At 43.0% G+C, this 21,217-nt stretch overlaps 2 protein-coding genes across 2 annotated transcripts in view; both read right to left on the bottom strand.

Annotated features, from left to right (window-relative positions):
• The window catches only part of ZNF445 (zinc finger protein 445), a 59,000-nt gene extending 38,587 nt beyond the window's left edge, over positions 1–20,413 (bottom strand). Inside the window, exon 1 of the mRNA XM_010842139.1 lies at positions 20,333–20,413. The gene's annotated coding sequence lies outside the window, so the exon portion shown is untranslated. The remainder of the gene's footprint in view (positions 1–20,332) is intronic.
• On the bottom strand, positions 7,863–20,421 carry ZNF852 (zinc finger protein 852). The gene is made up of 2 exons (XM_010842140.1): positions 20,333–20,421; positions 7,863–11,260 (listed from the first exon to the last, which is right to left on the bottom strand). Exon 2 carries the CDS (start codon positions 11,247–11,249, stop codon positions 9,810–9,812), a length of 1,440 nt encoding a protein of 479 aa, XP_010840442.1. The 5' UTR covers positions 11,250–11,260; positions 20,333–20,421; the 3' UTR covers positions 7,863–9,809.
• Positions 20,422–21,217: the final 796 nt, after the last annotated feature.

Below are 21,217 nucleotides of genomic sequence, written 5' to 3'. Positions count from 1 at the left end.
GCAGATTCCACTTTGGGAGCTCTCTGGAAGCTGGTAAAGACTGAAGAGGAAAATTTAAAATTTACACTCAGGTAGAAATAACTTCATGCTCATTCTGCTTCTGTAAGATACTGGCTGCACTGAGAGAGGAACAAGATGACCTAGCATCTTATAGTTATAAGATGTTCTGATAAGTATGGAATGTTCAGTTTCTGCTTCTACGAGTTTCTGTTTGGAAATTCCCTGCACATAACCCATAACAACTTCCACACTCTGTAACTGCCCGTAGCCCATAGCAACCAGGTAACCAATCAACCAGTGCCAACTGTAATTGTGTGTACTGACCCCATAAGAATGAAGCTCACCCTGAACTTGGAAGGCCCCAGAACTAGAGGGTGTTAGCTTATCTGGGACTGCTGGCTTAATAAACCTGAGTTCTCCAACCCTCTGAGTATGGTGCTTAGTTTCTCAATGGTCCAACTTCTGCAACAAGACTATTTCTTGAGAAACTCGCAAATGTGCCCACGTTGTGTTCCTATACCAGGCTTTGAGTATGAAAAAACTGTTACTGTAAATCACTGACTTTTAATTTTTGCTGCTCAATATAATCTCCTGGCTTGGAAAAGATCAGTTTGCTTTCCAATCCAAAGAAAGGCAATGCCAAAGAATGTTTAAACTACTATACAATTGCACTCATCTCACACACTAGCAAAGTAATGCTCAAAATTTTCCAAGCCAGGCTTCAGCAATACATGAACCATGAACTTCCAGATGTTCAACCTGGATTTAGAAAAGGCAGAGGAACCAGAGATCAAATTGCCAACATCCGCTGGATCATCAAAAAGCAAGAGAGTTTCAGAAAACATTCTACTTCTGCTTCATTGACTACACCAAAGCCTTTGACTGTGTAGATCACAACAAATTGTGGCAAATTCTTGAAGAGACGGTAATACCAGACCACCTTATCTGCCTCCTGAGAAATCTGTGTGCAGGTCAAGAAGCAAAGTTAGAACTGGACATGGAACAAAGAACTGGTTCTAAATTGGGAAAGGAGTACATCAAGGCTGTATATTGTCACCCTGCTTATTTAACTTCTTTTTTTTTTTTTTCTTATTTAACTTCTATGCAGAGCACATCATGTGAAATGCTAGGCCAGATGAAGTACAAGTTGAAATCAAGACTGCCAGGAGAAATATCAATAACCTCAGATACACAGATGACACCACCCTTATGGCAGAAAGCAAGAACTAAAGAGCCTCTTGATGAAAGTGAAAGAGGAGAGTGAAAAAACTGGCTTAAAACTCAACATTCAAAAACAAAGTTCATGGAATCCAGTCCCATCACTTTATGGCAAATAGATGGGGAAATAATGGAAACAGTGAGAGACTTTATCTTCTTGGGCTCCAGAATCACTACATATGGTGACTGCAGCCATGAAATTAAAAGACACTTGCTCCTTGGAAGAAAAGCTATGGCCAACCTAGACAGCATATTAAAAAGCAGAGACATTACTTTGCCAACAAAGGTCCGTCTAGTCAACGCTACAGCTTTTCCAGTAGTCGTGTATGGATGTGAGAGTTGGACTATAAAGAAAGCTGAGCGCCGGGGTACTCTTTCTGCCCCCTTCTGATGCCTATGCCAGAAGCTTTCTCTATCTCCTTTATACTTTAATAAAACTTTATAAAAAAAAAAAAAAAGAAAACTGAGCGCCGAAGCATTGATGCTTTTGAACTGTGGTGTTGGAGAAGCCTCTTGAGAGTCCCTTAGACTGCAAGGAGATCCAATCAGTCCATCCTAAAGGAGATCAGTTCTGGGTGTTCATCGATAGGACTGATGTTAAAGCTGAAATTCCAATACTTGGCCACCTGATGTGAAGAGCTGACTCATTTGAAAAGACCTTGATGCTGGGAAAGATTGAAGGCAGGAGGAGAAGGGGACGACAGAGGATGAGATGGCTGAATGGCATCACCGACTTGATGGACATGAGTTTGATCAAGCTCTGGGAGTTGGTGATGGATAGAGAAGCCTGGTATGCTGCAGTCCATGGGGTCGCAAAGAGTCGGACATGACTGAGCTACTGAATTGAACTGATAATCCCCTGTGTTGGCTTCCCAGATGGTAAAGAATCCGTCTGCTAATGCAGGAGACTCAGGAGACACAGGTTTGATACCTGGATCAGGAAGATCCCCTAGAGGAGAAAATGGCCACCCACTTCAGTATTCTGTGAAGGACAGGGAAGCCTGGCATGCTGCAGTCCTTGGGGTCACAATGAGTTAGACATGACTGATCAACTGAACAACAACCAGTATTCTTGCCTGGAAAATCCCATGGAAAGGTGATCCTGGCAGGCTACATTCAATGGGGTCGCCAAGAGTTGGACAGAGCTGAGTGACTGCAAATGCATGCATAATCCCCTGAGTAGTTTCTCAATTAAGTGCAAAACTGTGGGTGGGGCCTAGGTTTTCCTATTTCTTTTTAACTACCCAGATGGTCACAAAGTGTAGCTAGGGTTGACAACCTGAGGATGAAGGATCCTTCCTTTTACACAGATTCCCTGCAGCGTTGCTGAAGGGTTTTATTCATTTGCTTGTTCTCAAATTTATAACACATTAGCTTTTGACTTTGAAAAAGGAGGAAAGTTTTACCTCCCCTGTTTTTTTACCTCTTATTTTGTTTGTTTGATTTTGGCCTTGCCACAGGGTTTTTGGAGCTCTTAGTTCTCTGACCAGGGACAGAACACAGGCCCCAGCAGTGGAAGCGTGGGGTCCTAACCACTGGACCACCAGGGAATTTCCTTTACCTCCTATTTGGAAATGTGAAGAGATAAGTCTTGGTATATTGAGGCGGGGGTGGGAGTTGTGGGGGGGCTCTGGACTGTGGCCAAAGAAAGATCAGAGTGTACAACTGAGAATTAGCTGTGGCCAAGTGACAGAAAGAAAACTGTCCTGATGGGTGAAGGAAAGTTACCTGGCTCAAAATAGCCTGGAGTTAAAACCCTCCTCCAGGTCCTCCCCACCATTCTATGCAAAACAAAGAACTGTCTCACCCGGAAAAAAAAATGGACATTAAGGCTGATTACGCCCAGCTCCCTGCGGGTCCAGCCTCTGGCCCAGCTCCCAGCGGGTCCAGCCTCTGGCTGATCTCCAAAATTCCTTGCCCCAGCCGTTAAAGAGATAACTACTCCGAACCACCTTAGAGGACAGGCCCCCTTAATACAGTAGCTTTCCACATATATGCCTATATATACTTATTCTTTTCTTGAGTTAGTGCAGCAGCTCACTAATCTCCCTGCTGCCCCTTCTCGCCTCATTAAAGGTGATCTGTTCCTGTAAAATGCTGGTCTCGTTCTTTTTTCGAACCTCGTCTTCTCTAACTCCCTTACCCTACAATGGGATTTTCCACTCCTGGTCACAAACTCAGCCCTGCTTCGTGGGGGAAAACAAGGAATCAAAAAATGTGTTCTCTTTTACAAAGATGATGTTTGAATTTTTAAAGTACTTTCTAACATAGCAAAGAAATACTGATACTTTAAGTAGTACTAAAAAGATTTTAAAGTGGAATTCAGCCTCTCCTCCCCTGCCAGGAACTCACACACATCCTTCCTCCATCCCTAACATTCTAAAAGCCCTCCTCTGTCTTCCTTCAAAAAGATGATGGTATGCCTTTGGATCCAGGGATAAAGACAGTATCAGGAAGGCTCTCCTGGAGAGCTGAATCTCTATCGGTAATGGGTAGGGGATCCATCTTTGGGTCAGGTAATAGGAATGGGAAAGAGAGACTATAAAATCTGTTTTTATTTATTGCTGTATCCCAAGTGTTGTTGGATGGCAGGGATACTGAATGGTAACTGTCAAGGGGTGTGGTGATGGGCCAGCACCTGGTAAAAGGATTTACTGAGTCAGAAGTGAGGGTACCAAGTGAGATTTACTGAGTACACTGCAAGGGAGCAGCAAGAGAGACCCAGAAGTGTCTGCCTCCGGTGGGGGAGAGAAACTGGGCTTCTTTTATGGTCCATTCTGGTCACCCTTGGGTTAATGTTCCACCCGTATCGTGGTTAGGGCTGGGTGTGTCATTGCTCAATCTTCCTGGACCACTAACTGCTTGTAACTGCTGGTGATTTTTCCTTGGGGGAGGGTATGACTGTCTTGAAATGACTTCCCAAGCCTAAGATGACTGTTCTATTGTTAAGTTCCACAATAACCTCTGGACTGAGAAGGAAGTTTGAGACCCAAAAAATGAAGCAGGCAACTCTATAGAGAGCAATTATGAAATATGTTGTGGGTAATTTGCCTACAGGAAGGATCAGGCAGGCGACCACCCAGAGGCATTAGCAGCTATACTCAGTGTTGCTGAAAGAGGTAAAGATTCACACTGAATTGGTTGAACCCAGGACGCTTTGTCCCAAAATGTGAAAACTAAGAAAAGATGCAAACACAAACCATACCATCAACTGGAACATCTCTGACCCGTGCACTGCACTTCACTAAGGGTGTGGTGAGAGCGCTCTCTGCAGGCTGTTCAGTCCTTTCCGGAAAGGCAGCTGCTTCACGGAGTTGGCCCACCCCTGGAATCCCACTGAGGCTTGATATGGGATGTAATATTAATGATAGCACTTTGTTAATCCTGTCCTATTTTATTAATAAGATAAGTGAGTACTCATGTGAGGATGGGCAACTCGGGTCTTAAGGTCACATACAGGGCTTTGGTAGTCAGGAGCTCTGTTTTCATTAGGGCCAAAAGCCAACTAGGAGTTGCCATTTGAAGGGGGTGTTTCTGGCAGCTGCCTTTAGTATTCACATGTCCCAAACTCAAGAGGCCTATGTATCCAAATAGCAGTCTCTTGTTCCTATAGGCTCCAATTATCACGTAAGTCTCTACGATACATAGCTCCAGAGCTGGCAAGCATCATTGGTCCCAATGACAGGGCCCATGCCAACGCATCTAGCACAACCTCTAGAGTCTGCTGCTTTTAGGAGCCCCATTCATAGATGGCTGTCTTGCAGGTAACCTTGCCATAAAGGACATTTGGTACCTGTTGCTTCCGATAGCCAAACAGGCCTAACAGTTAGCTTCTTTCTTGTTGGTGGAAGCTGCCAAGGACAGCAGCTTTTGGTTGACTTTATCAGGGATACTCCTCTGATGACTCGCCCAGGTGGCTCATAGAAGCTGCACTTTTGAGCAGGTCTTGCATCTCATCAGGGTTGTCAACCCTTCTTGCGTGTCATAAAATCTATGACCTCACGTAGAGACTGGTCAAGGCCAGCTTGTTGGTCAGGTCAGTAATGAGGATGTCAACACAGTGGATGAAAAGTAATTCTTTTATCTTTTTTTTTTTGAAAAGTAATTCTTGAGAGGGACTTCCCTGCTGGTCCAGTGGTTGGGAGTCCTCCTTACAATGCAGGGGACGCAAGTTCAAGCCCTGGTCGGAGAACTAGGAACCCACATGCTGAGGAGCAACTAAGCTCACACACTGCATCTACTAAGCCTACACGACAGAACTATTGAGCTCTCAAAATAATTTTTTAAAACAAGTAATTCTGAGGATAACTGGGTTGTTGCAGATCGAGGCTTACCACTGGTGGCATATTGCAGGGGAATGGAGGTATTGCTAGGACTGAATTGTGTCCCCCCTAAATTAACAGGCTAAAGCCCTAACCTCCAGTATGACTGCATCTGAAGTTGTAAAATGAGAAACGAAGACAGAGTGTGAAAGTGTGCTTCTTCAAGACAAAGGAAGAATAACCCTTAGAATGATTGAGATCATCAGGGTTACCACTTCAGTTTCAGACAGACCAGACAACTCCCACAGAATCCATGAGGGCAGAGCCACTTAGAGGTTTGAGAGCAAGACTCCCCTAGAGCTCTGATAAGCCGGTGGATCCAGAAGGTGGGACTATCACCCCTAATCCTGGAGAGCAGAGAACTGAGCCAGAATAACTAAGTTTTGAACAAGCACACTTTTTCCCTTCAGATTTCTCCTTTTTGGAATTGAAATGTGAGATAATACACATTGGTCTCTGCCCCTAGTTCCTAGCACAGAGTCCCTTAAGTCCTTGTAATTTTCTAAGTGGTAAGAGCACCAGGAGCACCTTTTGTTCTAATATTTGGGTCTTTGATCCTGGTTCCTGACATAGGGTTCCTGAAATCTTTGTAATTTACTAAGTGATAGGAAAATTGCTTTCTTTATTTATTTTTGGTCACACTGTGTGGCTTGTGGGATCTTAAGTTCCCCAACCAAGGACTGAACCTGACCCATGCCTCTTGCATTGGGAGCACATAGTCTTAACCACTGGACCACCAAGGAAGTCTCATCTTTCATTCTAATAAAGTAACTCTGGGTAGGCTCCTGGATGAGGGCTGGTCACAAGAAAGACAAAACCATGGTTAAAGCTTGAGATTTTCAGCTCCTTCTGCCCCCACCCTGTTCTCTTGATAATGGAGATGCCTGCATGATGAAGCCTGCATAAAAACCCAATAATACCAGGTTCAGAGAGCTCCTCAGAGGGTGACACATCCTGACTCCATAGAGACAGCAGCTCTTGTGCCGGGACCCTCTCAGATCTTACTCTATGTATCCATCCTCATACGCTTTTATAAGAAAAAACAAAAATCAGAAAATATAAGTAAACTGTTTTCCTGAGTTCTGTGAACCACTCTAGCAAATTAAACCCGCGGTGGTTGTTGGAACCTCTGATCTACGCTGGTTAGTCAATAGCGCAGGTGATAACCTGGGCTTGGAACTAGTATCTAAAGTTGGTGTGTGTGTGTGTAAATTTTGTGAGACCAATCCCTTAAACTGTGCAGTTTGACACTGTCTCCAGAGTGTCAGAACTGGGCTAAATTGTGGGACACCCAGCTGGTGTTCCAGAGAATTAGTGTGGGGAAAATTACCCACATTTGGTGACCCCAAATGTCAGAAGGTTAATGTTCTGTATGAATAGTAACAAAGACACAGGAGAGAAACACAGGAGGGAAGGACTGTGGGTTTTATTGACATCAAATGTCTACCCTATAAACACTCAGAACTTTATTTGGGAAGCATATAACCTGTCTGGTTTTACAGGTTCACAGCTGAAGAATTGCCTCAGCTTGAATTTGACCCCTATCTGATTTAGATAATGTTTAGATGAGACTTGTGGACTTCAGACTTTAAAGCTAATGCTGAATTAAGACTCTGGGGCTGCTAGGATGGAATTAATTTATTTTGCAAATGAAAAGGACCTGAATTTCTGGAAGCCAGAGGCAGAATGTATGGACTGAATGTCTGTGTTTTTGAAATTCATGTGTTAAAGCCCTAATCACCATAATCCACCTAAGGGTGATCCTATGTAGAGTTGGGCTTTGAGGAAGTAACTCAAAATAGGTTAGTTTATGTGGGTAGGGCACTCATGATGGAGTTAATGAAGTTCTTATTAGAAGAGGAAAGGACTTCGCTGTCCAGTAGCTAAGACTATATGATCCCAATGCAGAGGGCCCAGGTTCCATACTGGGTCAGGGAGCTATATCCCACATGCTGCAACTAAAGATCCTGCACGCTACAACAAGGATCAAAGATCCCACATGCCACAACTAAGACCCGAGAAAGCAAATAAATAAAAACAAACACTGAAAGAAAAAAAGAAGAGGAAGAGACAGCTGTTCTCTTTCTCTGCAATATGAGGATATAGCAAGAAGCAGCTGGCTGCAGCCAGGACTCAAAGGATTCGTACCAGAACCTAACCATGCTGGCAACTTGATCTTGGATTTCCCAGCCTCTGAGGAATAAATGTTTGGTAAGCCACCACTCTATGGCATTTTGTTACAGCAATTCCAACTAAGACAGCTGCTCAAGGTATGTCCCTCCCAATCCCCTTCCTCCCAAAAAGGGATCAGGCCCAGTTATCTGTACTCTGCAAAGAATATCTCCCTTATTATGCAAACTCTTCCAGGTAACAAAAGAGAAACAAAACTCCCAAATTAATTTTGCTAAGCAAACTGAATCTAGTTCTGTACTTCAAAAATAAGATACAATCACCATGAAAAAACAGATTTTATTCCAGGAACACAAGAAAATTTCAATTATTTGGAAACCTGCCAACAAAATTGATACAAAAAGAGTAAAGGATAAGACCCATGAAATTTTACCAACAGATTTTTAAAGTTTTTGATAGAACTTAGCATCCGTTCATAATAAAAACTTTAGTATGATAACTTCCTACAGTATGTGTACACTACATGTCAAGTACTGTTTCGAGTTCCTTATACTTATAAATGAATTTTATCCTCAAGGCCCTATGAGGTAGCTCCATTTTACACATGAAAGACAAAAGGAAGGGCACTCATGATGGAGTTTATGTTCTTATTAGAAGGGACTTCCCTGGTGGCCCAGTGGCTTGTCCAAGATTACACACCTAAGGAAAGTGATGGAGGCAGGATTTGAACCTAGGTTTCCAGGCACAAAATCTGTGCTCTTTACCACTATAACATATTGCTGCTTCTAAAAACAGGAATAGAAGAAAACTTCCTTAACACAGTACTTATCAGAAACAATGAGGGTGAACCACAGGTACAACTGTGACATGCTTAAAAACCTTTCTGAAAATTAGAAACAAGACATGGAATATGCCTGTTATTCACTGTTCAACTTTTTTTTTAATGCTGATGTTTGACATAAGTGGCATACAGATTGGAAATTAAGAGAACACTAATCGTTACTGTTTTATTGTATATCTAGAAAAGCTAGGAAATGAAACTAAAAAATTCTTCAGACCAAAATTAATTAAACGAGGTAACTGGATCCAGGTAAAATTTTTTAAAAATCAGTTAACTTTTAAAATACTAGCAATAGCCAATGGAAATTGAGGTGTAGCGTTCAAATGTAGCTCCTTTTCCTCCAACCAAGAGCCTGAGTGCTTTCCTAGGAAGCGAGGACATTCATTTCTGGTGCTGCTGGTGGTCAGCTCACAGAGTTATGAGCAGTGCTGGATCTGTCCCCCAGAGACTCAGTGTGGTAGGGTATGAGCAGAACCAGAAGATAATAAATTAAAACATTCAACAGACAAGAGTTTCTACATAAGATATGACCAGCCACATTTAAATCAGAGTTGAGGGCTGGACCTGTGTGTTCATATGGGGTCTCCCCCGGAACCTGGGAGTTTCCAAAGTAAAACACTTAAAAAAAATAAAGTCCTGGATCTTAAAGGTTCAAGGGACACAGACTGGCAAACCAGAAGAAAAGCTTTTCTTCCTAGAGAACACAAGTGGTGAGGGTCTAGATTAAACCAAGCTTTAAAAGGGCCACACTCAAGAGGTAGGAAGAATGACTCAGTCTTAGAGGATGACTTTATATAAACGGTAAAATGGAGGAGGTCCAGTGGTTCAAGCAGTCCAGGACTTCGTGCCTTCATTTCTGAGGGCACAGGTTCTATCCCTGGTTGGGGAACCAAGATCCTGCAAGCTGCCTCATGCAGCCAAAAAAAGAAGAAGGAAACCTATAAGCACATGAAACATGTAGTCCTTATTTCCCCAAGAGGAGGAGGAAGATTCCACTGTTACTCCAACTCTCCCACCTTTGTGACCAGCAGCGAGCATTTGGAGATGGTCCATATTTTTTTTTCTAATTTTTTTTCTTTATGTTAGCCATGCTGTGTGGCATGTGGCATCGTCATTCCCAAACCAGGAATCAAAACTCATGCCCCCCATTTTGGGAGCTCAGAGCCTTAACTACTGGACCACGAGGAAAGTCCTGGGATGGTACACATGGAACAGGTGGTTCCAAGTAGAGATCAGGATGAACATACTTATACAGAAACCTTAACCTAAAGTTTCTTGCTGTCTTAGAGAATCGTGTCTTAACAAACAGACCGAGCCAGACCTGAGTGCTTCTCTCTAGTGTGAGTTCGCTGGTGGTGATTGAAAGTAGAACGCTGACTAAAGGCTTTCCCACACTCAATACATTCATAGGGTTTCTCTCCAGTATGAACTCTTTGGTGCACGGTGAGTTGTGAGCTATCACGAAAGGCTTTCTCACAATCTTTACATTTATAAGGCTTCTCCCCAGTATGGGTTCTCTGATGTACCATAAGGCTAGAATTATGAGTGAAGACCTTTCCACATTCATCACATTCATAAGGTTTCTCACCAGTGTGAATTCGCTGATGAATAATGAGGTAAGAGTTTTGATTGAAGGATTTTCCACAATCATTGCATTTATAGGGCTTTTCACCAGTGTGAAGTCGCTGATGTCGAGTGAGACATTTACTCAGACTGAATGCCTTACCACACTCATTACATTCAAAAGGTTTTTCTCCAGTATGAATTCGCTCATGGTCAGCAAGTTGAGAGATCTGATTGAAGGCTTTCACACATTTGCTACACTTGTATGGTTTTTTCCCGGTGTGGAGACTCTGATGTCGAGTAAGACATTTACTCCGACTGAAGGCCTTGCCACATTCATTACACTCAAAAGGCTTCTCCCCAGTGTGGATTCTCTGATGGTCAGTAAGATTTCTGTTAGAACAGAAAGCTTTCCCACACTCCTCACACTTGTAAGGTTTCTTACCAGTGTGAAGTACCTGATGGCGGATAAGGCTTTTACTCCGACTAAAGAGTGCTCCACACTCATTGCATCCATATGGTTTCTCCCCAGTATGAGTTCTCTGGTGGTCAAAGAGTTTGGAACTTTCGTTGAAAGCTTTTCCGCATTCATTACATTTATATGGTTTCTCCCCAGTATGAAGTCTCTGGTGTTGAATGAGATGGGAGCTGTGGCGATAGGTCTTTCCACAATCACTGCATTCATAAGGTTTTTCCCCTGTATGGATTCTGAGGTGGACAATGAGCTGAGAGGTCTGCCTAAAGGTCTTGCCACACTCAGTACACTCATATGGTTTCTCTCCAGTGTGGATTCTCTGATGCCCAATGAGGTGTGAACTCCAATTAAAAACTTTGCCACATTCATCACATCGATATAATTTCTGTCCCTTCAGAACTCCCTGATGTTTTGAGAGAGTGGAGGACAGATCTGGATGTCCCCCAAGTTCCTTATACTCATCACATCGATCCTTTGTAGATTTCTTTTTATCCTCCTGTGTTATCTCTAAGAAATCACTTTCCCGTCTGGTTCCTTCTTCATCTGAGGGTTGAACTTTTAGTTTCTCTAAAGCTTCTTCACAGGAAGCCCCAGCTTCTGGTCCTCTAAGAATCAGTCCACAGAGTATGCCTGAGGTCCTGTCAGCTGACTTTGACTCTTCAGAAATGTCCTGCTTCAGAGACAACTGTGAACTTGCCATCCTGTTTTCACCTGCTGCCAAAAGACAGAAGAAAACAACTTTCACTCACTTCTTGTCCTATTGAGGAAATGAACTGTCAGGAGTCTATGTAGCTTAAAAAAAAATCCACATTGAGGATAAGGAATAAGGAGACACATTGAGAAAAGGAGGGAAAAAGCAGAGCTATCAGGACAGAGGGATGTGGAGCCAGCACAGCCAGGTGAGCAGGCCAATTGAAAGGCAAGAGACCAAACTGTAAAGCACAGTGTGATCTCCCAGAAGTCACTTAGATGTGGTGTCTCCTTAGTAAAATGATGAACTCTCGGATTCACTCCAACCATGATACTGTACAGCTCCACAGTTCACAGCAAAGATGTCAAGCAGAGTGATGGCAAATACTTTAAACTAAATATGAGAAACATGTAGGCAAACATGAGAGTTGAAGGGAAATGTGTATTACGAGGGCGTGATCAGGAAAAAGTGCACAAAAAGGAGTGATTCTGGTATGAAAGAATAGTAATGATATTTGGAGAAGCTATGGGTTCAAAAAGGCTGGGAAAACGTACTGAAGGAGAGAGGAGAGCTCTAAAATTGGCAACATCCTAGTCTCTGGAGCACTGGACTAGGAGGTGCCAGTAGGCACTTCTATGAAAATTAACAAAGGCAATAATTTGAAATACAAATCAAAGTACATGTTTTGTAGCTTGATAACCTGTAAACATAATAAGACTGAAGAGCTGAGTATTTGCTTTTAAATTCTGGAATTCAATATAAAAGCTGGGAAAGGCAGAGTATCCATGGTCATAGGTAAACACAAAAATATTGGTTCCTTTCAATCACATCTTAACCAGACCACAAGCTATCATACCATCTCAGCATATGGAAAATGAAAGGTATCTGGCCCTTTAATTCTAAGCCCACCCTCTCCAGAGTAGGCTACTGTCCTAGACCGGTCAACCCCAGAAACTCCTCTGACAACAGCCCCTTTCAGGAAGCAGCCCTGCCCTAGTCTTTCGGAAGGGGAAGCTGAGAAAACGATGTTTTGTGCAAAGCAACCCGGATCATCCCAGGATGGACAAGGACCAGGACTAGGTGACTGGACCATGGCCAAGCACCAGACCCAAGTGCGGCTTATAGAGTAGTCATCAGCTCTGGGTGACCTGGAACAAAGTTCTGCCCACAGAAATATGATACTTAATGGCTGAACCACCAATGGAATCCCTTTCTACATAAATTCTGAACTGAAAGTAGGACAAAATGAAGGAAATTACAAGTAGTAGCTCAAGTTGAAATGATGCATGGAGAGAAGAAATCCATCAGGAACCACAGCAAACAGAACATATGAGGAAATAGGAAGTCTAATTAAGAGCGAGCTTGAAGGGGGACAAAAGATTCAGAGTAAAGAGAATGGCCATCAGTGGGAATAGAAAAACAGATACACAGGACCAAGCTGTCTTACAACACTGCCGTAAAAATCCTTTCACTTCTGCTGCTGGGTTGGAAAGATCCCTTGGCGCAGGGAAAAGCTAACCACTCCAGTATTCTGGCCTACAGAATTCCATGGACTGTATAGTCCATGGGGTCACAAAGAGTTGGACACGATTGAGTGACTTTCACTGTCACTTTTCTGCTGCTGAGGCTCCCAGGTCCTCACAAAGCTTTGTTTCCCAAAGCCTGGTCTAGCTGGTGAGTCTGTTCAGGGTTTCCAATCCTTCAATCTTACTCTAAGTAACTTAGCTCATGACTTATAGTAACTGAATGGCTCTCTATTCCTTCCAACTACAAACTCTTAACTAAACCAGCTCACTTCAATTAATAAGGAAGTACAGAGAACCGTCTGAGCCACCAGGGAAGTCACAGAGAATGTTAATGACTATCAAAGTGAGTGATGATGTAGAGAGATTTATTATACTATTCTCTCCATTCTCTTTATATTTTCATAATTAAAAGAATAAGAACATAGCAAAGAAAATGTAAAGAAGGCAGACTCTAAGTTACTAGGGAGCAGAGTCATTACCCAATGGGGCCAGGCTGCAGCAATTTTCCAGCATGATGTTCCAGTACAGGGCTCTCTGGCTGAGGGCTGTACCTTTCCAGTTCTTTAGAGTATAGTTCACAGACAGAAACTCCAACTCTGTAGCCTCCTGGAATGACAAGCTTCTACTGCTCAGGGACATTTGCAGCTCAGGGACTTTCACAGCCTAAGGGGCAGAGTCAACAAGGGTACCAAGACAGGGTTGAGACCCTGGGGCCAAAGGGGTGGGGGTACAGAAAGAAGCTGGGAGGACACATTAATAAAAGGACACGTTCAGGGTAAGATAACAGTCCATGAACTCAGTGGATGGGACCAAGTCCAGGGGAGGCAGTTAGGAAGAGAAGTCACAGGAGCAGCCTCTGAATGGGCCAGAGCCCTGGAGATGAGGTCCTGCCATTCCTGGGCCACAGACTTGGAACCCAGGAAGCTCACCTGGGGCCTGACCATCTGGAAAATTCACTGGAAATTCAAGGATTCCAACAAAAGGAAAAAAAAAAAAAAAAAAACCTTGAAAAATAAAATTAATTTGAAGAACTCACACTTCACAATTTCAAAACTTATTTGACAAAACAGCACTGATCAGGACTGTGTAATACACACACAGATCAGTGAAATAGGTAAGAGTCCAGAAGTAAACATCTACAGTTAACTTTTTTTTTTTTTCCAGCTGCACTGCGTAGCATGTGGAATCTTAGTTCCCCAACAGGGATTGAACCTGTGTCCTCTGCATTGGAAGGACAGAGTCTTAACCACTAGACCACTAGGGAAGTCTCCTAAGGTCAACTTACTTTTTAAATATATTTTAAATTTATGTATGTATTTTATTTGGCTGCAGTGGGTCTTAGTTGCAGTGTATAGGATCCAGTTCCCTGACTAGGGATCAAACCCGGGCCCCCTGTACTGGGGGCATGGAGTCCCAGACATTGGACCACCAGCAAAATGCCCATCAACTTATTTTTTATGGAAGTCCCAAGAGCACTCAAAGGGGAAAGAAGACACTTTTCAACAAACGGTGCTGGAACAACTGGATATACACATACAAAAAAATGAGGTTACACCTCTACCTCAGTCCATATATAAAAATAATATGGACAGTAGGCTTTGGCACCTGTTGCAAATTAGCCCCACTGCTCTGTGTAACAAATCATACATGACAGCTAGCTTCCCCTGAGAGCATGGAACTCTTCAACTCCCACCACTTTAAAGCAAATTTTTAAAAAAATCACTATCCTCATCCATGATTAAAACAGAGACCATCATCTCCTACATTTGCTACAAACCAATACCTAGTCAATGTCTCCTGGACTCAGTGAGTGCTGGGAGGACTGATAAGAGATGAGTGTTAACTGAAATGGGAAGAAAGCTCACACCGGAATGCTTGTCACCACCCAGATTAAAGAAAATGCAGTATTGTTACAGGGTCATGGAGAGTCAAGTGAAGAACTACTTTAGGATTACGCATGATGAGGAAGTTGAAGTTCTGGCAGAGAAATGAAGCTTTGCTGTGAAAGAAAAAGGCAGGGCCTTTGCCAGACAAATTTGCACAACAGACTGGGGAAGAGAAAGATGCTCAGGTGAAGAGAAATACAGGAGTAAGACTGAAGACAATGAACTGGAGACCAGAGAGAAGTATTATGAAGAAACGTACCAGCAAGAAATATAGAGCACTGACATATCTGAGTGAAATAAGCACCAAACGTAAGCCTCCAAGTTGACCTGTTGTGAAGCAGCTGCTACAGAAATGTCCAAGGAGGTCAATGAAGTATTTGTAAAGAGATGATGTGAAGGACAGCAGAAAAATGACGGCAACTGCCTGTGAATATGGCAAAAGAATACAGTTCTTTGAGCCCAATCTCTGCAACCATGAACGTGGATAAAAGCTAATGACCACTTCTGCCATGAGAGGACAAAGCAAGAAGGCCATCTATGAACCAGGAAGCAGGTTCTCACTGGATACCTAATCTGCCAGCACCTTGAGAGTAGACTTTCCAGTCTCTAGAACTATGAGAAATAAATTTCTGTTGTTCATAAGGCATCCAGTCTATGGCATTCTGTTACAGCAGCCCAACCAGATTAAGACTTTGAGAAAGAGCTTTCTTTAAATTTCTATTTATCAAAGTCCCAGAGTTAAGCCTGGCCTGGCTAACACATCTCTTTGTGAACCAATCACTGTGACGAGGTGATAAAATGCTCTGATGGGTCACATCTGAGTCACTATCTGCCACTGGAATATCCTGGAAGGGGAACTGAATGCATCAAAACCTCAGGAGCACATGGACTGAGAGTGGGGACAGTAGTTCTCCCCAAGTTAAGGTGTTATAATCAAAAGAAAGGGGCCTGTGTACCAGACAGACAGAAAAAAAACAGACATTGCTACCAAACCAACTTGGGTCCACTTGCTCTGATGCAGTAAAGCCAATGTACTGAAGCAGCATTAAAAAAAAAAAAGCTAATGACCTCCTGGGCCTTTCAAAGTCTGAATGAAAGCCTCACAGCACAGTAAATAAAGATGGAGGCCAGTGAGCTGAAACTGCCCAATTAAATTCAGGTATTCTAATGCCTCTGGGTTCCTCCCAGATCCCAATCAGTTTTTGAGGACAGAAGAAAACATCAACTTGTTAAGACGACACCATAAATGTGAGCCCCCAGACTCGGGGGCAACCTGAGATGGATCAGGCCTCTTCTCCCCAGCTTCATCCCTTCACTCAGTTTCATTCCTAAATGAAAATGGCCTGGAAAAGAACCAGGGAAATTCCTGGGCAGTTTTTAGGAATATTTTCTTCTTTCTGTCATTTTGCTTTCATACAAAGTAATTCTGACTTCCTTTTAAAATCCTCTTAAATAAATAGTCTCTTACTCTTGTGTTTTTCCTGCTAGTGAGAGGGTGTGTGCTGTGTTTAGTCGCTCAGTCAGGTCCAACTCTTCGCGATCCCATGGACTGCAGCCTGCCAGGTTCCTCTGTCCATGGGCATTCTCCAGGCAAGAATACTGGAATGGGTTGCCATTCCCTTCTCCAGGGGCTCTTCCCAACCCAAGGATCAAACTCAGGTCTCCTGCATTACAGGCAGATTCTTTACCAACTGAGCCACCAGGGAAGCCCCCAATGAGAAGGTACATAAGGTTTATTTTATACACTGATAATATGCAAACTAGTTTCTAAGACAATTAGAAACTAAAGCTAGACTGCTTCTAGTACACATTTAAATGTTAAAATTTTAGTTATACCAATTTATAAATGAACTCAATCTAGTGCCCAAAATTTGATTTCTCAATACCACTTCTACAAAAAAGTGAAACCAAGAATCCTTGCAGAAATGATTGATTCCAGGGCTGGAGAGGTGAAAATATAAGATGAGTATCTTGTGGTGCCTGATAATCAGAGAAAGACACAAAAAAGGATGGGAACATGTAAGGTGAAACAGGAGCCAACTTGAAAGACACCCAACAGCTAAAGCTAGAATAATTTATGCCACAAAATAAATAACAACACACCTCACTACACTCCCCAAATAAACACCCAACATCACACACTGATGTAATTGATATAATTAAGTAAATAAACAAGTGGGAGAGAAGGCACAACTCTTCCTCACAAAGGATTCCAGTTAATAAACGTAGTTAAAAAACACAAAAAATGAAAAGCTCCTAGGAGAACATCACAATAACAACTACTGTAGGCAAGATTCACCAAGAAATGCTAACTAGTAAGAAAAGCATATTTCTATGCAAAGTCTCAAAGTATCTACCTCAAAATAATTGCTAATTACAAAGGACAGACAGTAACTTTACAATCATTAATCCTTGGCAGAAATACTGGATCAAGAGTAATATCACCAGGAAGAAGACATACGAACATCAACCTCAGTCTAAGCAGGAGAACATCTGACAAAACCAAATCGAGAGGGTCAGTCTAAAATTACAAATATAAAATACTTTAGAAGTGTCAAGTAAAACTGAGGAGCTGTCACAGACTGAAAGGGAGTGAGGAGATTTAACAATTAAATGCAATGAGGGATTCTAGACTGGATTCTCAAACAGGAAAAGAACATTCGATAGCCAGTCAGGAGCTCTAGATAAATCAGTAGTTTAATTACTAGTACTGCCACCACTGGAAATGTCTCAAATTTGATGACCGTCCAATGGTTATGCATGACATTGCCTTTATGTATACCAGGTAAAGATACAAGGGAAGTCTACAAACTTCTGACAGTCTCTGTGAGTCTACAATTATTCAAAATAAAAAGGTTTTCAAACTGAAGTTTGAGTTGTTACTGTGTTTATTCCTATCTAGAAATAGTAATGTCTATATACTAAGGATTAACTTGGCAGTAAGGGTGTTGAATAGGGGCTACCCAGGTGGCACAGTGGTAAAGAATCCACCTACCAATGCAGTAGATGTGGGTGATCCCTGGGTCGGGAAGATCCCCTGGAGGAGGAAATGGCAACCTATGCCAGTATTCTTGCCTGGAAAATTCCATGGACAGAGGAGCCTGGCAGGCTAGAGTAGGACATGACTGAGCATGCGCGCATGCACACACACACACACACACACACACACACACACCACACAAATATGTACTGAGCACCTACTACCTTCTTAGACACCATGGTCTCTGCAGTGAATAAAGCAGACAAAATGCACTAACTTAAGGAGCTTATAAGAAGACAGACAATAAGATAAAGACAGTGTCAGGTGCTATGTAGCAAAATAAAACAAGGAAGAAGGCTAAGAGGCCTAAAATCAGGCAAGGGAAAGTATAAGCTCAAAAATGCCATCTAGGGAACTCCTTGGTGGTTCAGTGGTTAGGATTCGGCAGTTTCACTCCTGAAGGCACAGTTTCGATCCCTGGTTGGGGAACTAAGAACCTGCTAGCTGCACACAGGGACCAAAAAAAAAAAAAAATTCAATCTAGAGCACATAATGACTCATTTGAGGGACCTTTTTCAGACTGTTTCTAGTATTAAAAACACTGAAGATTATAAAGTAATGAGTTATATTTTATTACATCTTCTGTATTTTTGCTCTGGAGTATGACATCACAGAATGCTCACAATACTAACATTCCTGGATACCAGGAGTCACAGAACTGTAGCAGGTACCATTTTTCAGTTTTTGTCAGTTTCCCTTACTTGTAAGTACACATAGAGATTTATCTTCAAAACAGTCCCACAGTCTTTTTGGCTTACTTTTTGAACCAAAAGCTGTCTGCCTTTCTTCAGCATTAAGAAACACATGTCAAAGCAGTCTCATTTGTCAGTTCCTGAATGTGCACACAGATATTTATGTGTGTAACAAAGGGAAATTCCCTGAAATCCTTGAGCAAATTACTTACTTGCAAAATAAGAGACCTAACATTAAGGAGTTTTTAGTTTGGAACTGAAGCAGGCTGGGACTTGGGACCCTTTGTTGCAGCGCTTGCACCTGAACAAACGTTTCCTCCAGCAACGAAATACAAAGAAACTCTAAGGGTCTAAAAATAACTGCGCACATTTGCAGTTGGAGCATATTATGAAGGATAAGCTACAGAAAGACCAAAACCCCAACTGCCACTTCTGAGGAGCTGGGAGCAAAAGCAAAGTATTGCCCAAGCACCCCTGCACGCAGCATCACCTAGAAGGTGGATAGACCACCTAAGTCACCCCTCCAGCCAGATTTCTGGAAGCACTTTTACCCTCATTCTGTGTAAGGAACCACCCTCACCCGCTAGGAAACAAAGGAACCTGTTAACTTGTTTTCACTCCCTCCTGCTGCCGCATAAATTCCAGTAAAGCCTTGACTGAATTTCAACTTTTATCAAGGAGACCAAGAACTCCAGTTCATAACAAAAGTCCAAACAAAAAAACAGTGTTCTTTTCCTTGCCACTACTCTTAACTTAGTAAGGAGAACATTTTCTTATTTCTTAAGTCTATGTAAGTCAGAAGACATTAGAGTGGTTTTAGGTTAGTGCTTTGGAGAAGGAAATGGCAACCCACTTCAGTGTTCTTGCCCGGAGGGGGAGCCTGGTGGGCTGCCGTCTATGGGGTCGCACAGAGTCGGACACGACTGACGCGACTTAGCAGCAGCAGCAGGTTAGTGCTGTTACTTGTGTTTAAAAACTGCATTTTATACATGCTATGCTAAGTCACTTCAGTCGTGTCCAACTCTGTGCGACCCTATAGACGGCAGCCCACCAGGCTCCCCTGTCCCTGGGATTCTCCAGCCAAGAACACTGGAGTGGGTTGCCATTTCCTTCTCCAATGCATGAAAAGTGAAAAGCGAAAGTGAAGTCGCTCAGTCGTGTCCGACTCTTAGCGACCCCATGAATTGCAGCCTACCAGGCTGCTCCATACTACTCTCTTTATTTTGAAAACAGACATAATCACCCTAATGAAGCTTTTGGTATTTTTCTGCACAAATGTCACTTGCTCAATTTACAGCTTCATGCAATATCTACTATAGGAAACTGCAAACAAAATGTTTAATTATAGCTGCACATATGTGACTCAGTGGCGTCATAATACTGGCAACAATTTTAACCAATATATTAAATGCATTCCAGAAATTGAAGACATCATTCTCAGAAAGCAATAGTATGGGAATGTACTTAATACCACTGAATTATACACTTCAAATGGTTAAAATGGCAACATTTACCATGATACATGAAAATTTATTACAACTGTTTTGCTATAATACCAAAAAAATTAAAACAATAGTGCCTGTTTTCTAATAAAAAATATATACTCGTATAAGAGTTTGCGAAATCATGCACAAATTTTAAAGAGTCGGGAAGACTTTTTAATTAACGGGTTGTGATTACTCTTCCTTTTCTTACGGTCACCCGACTCACCTAATTATCTGTGATGAATATGCTTTGTTTGCATAACTGGCAGAGGAGATAAAATTCAGAAACCATTACTTCAAATTCGCGCCCCGGACGCCCGGAGCAGCGAAGGACCCGGGCTGGTTGATCTCCAAAGCCAGATCCTTGCCAGGGCGCAGCGTCCAGGCCGATCCTTACCCGCCACTCCCCGGGGAACTCCGCACCCGCACAGTAGCCCCCACCCCTCCACCGTCGCCCGGCTCACCAACTCCAGAGGCCGCAAAACTCTCAGTGCCCTGACTGCTCGACCCGCCCCACTCCACACTCTTCCAGCCGGGCTCTCCGCCGCTCCGTATCGCGCATGCGCATCGCCGCTCCAGGCCTCTCTAGGAAGTTGGGAGGGCCAACTTCTCGGCTTCTCCCGGGCCCCAGTGCCCTTCTGGGAGGCCTCTTGAGCTCAGCCCAGAGGCTTGTCCCCACACTCCCCACCTAACCCACTGGACGCCTGCCTTCTGTTCCTCCCACAGTGAAACGCCTTCCCACCACAACTAGACAAAGCCCTCGCGCATCAACGAAGATCCATAAGGTTGCCCACTTTTGAGGACTGGGTATACTTAAATTCCTTACTGCTAGTTGGACAGTAGGGAGAGAACCAAAAAGGAGCTGAGCCCTGATACTCCAAGGAGCTTGTAAATTCTCTTTACATATGAGGCCTCCACGATGTCTCCATCTGTTATTGGAGGTTTGCCACGATTAAACCTAGTCTTTCCTGAGACGATCTAGCAGATTACTCTGTGCTCCAATAACACCAGTGTTCCATACACTGATGTATCTACAGAGTAAGCATGTAGAACTTCGTAGTGAGTGGATGTTTCCTAATTCCTCAGAAGAGGCTTTCTGGAGGGCCAGGTTGGCTCTCCCAGGAGGTGGGAGAAGTATTGTTTTCTCTGTCTTTTCTATTAGTGCCTGGACCAAGGTTGTCCCCAACGGCTGCTCACCTGAAATGTGTTGAGCCTGTTCCCCTGTCGTCCTAATTCCCTGTCATTTCTGGCTTCCCTCTATTACCCAGAAACTGATGGAGTCTGGGAAGAGTAAAAGTGAAAGTGAAGTCGCTCAGTCGCGTCCAACTCTTTGGGACCCCATGCACTAT

This window comes from Bison bison, unplaced genomic scaffold (genome assembly GCF_000754665.1).
Source record: "Bison bison bison isolate TAMUID 2011002044 unplaced genomic scaffold, Bison_UMD1.0 scf7180017864171, whole genome shotgun sequence".
In the NCBI taxonomy this organism is placed as follows: domain Eukaryota; kingdom Metazoa; phylum Chordata; class Mammalia; order Artiodactyla; family Bovidae; genus Bison; species Bison bison.
Note: the sequence above shows the minus strand (reverse complement) of the source record. Positions and strands in the feature narration are given on the sequence as shown.

Bases quoted from the DNA above. Each gene is read 5' to 3' on its own strand.
- ZNF852 (XM_010842140.1), bottom strand. From the start codon at position 11,249: ATGGCAAGTTCACAGTTGTCTCTGAAGCAGGACATTTCTGAAGAGTCA.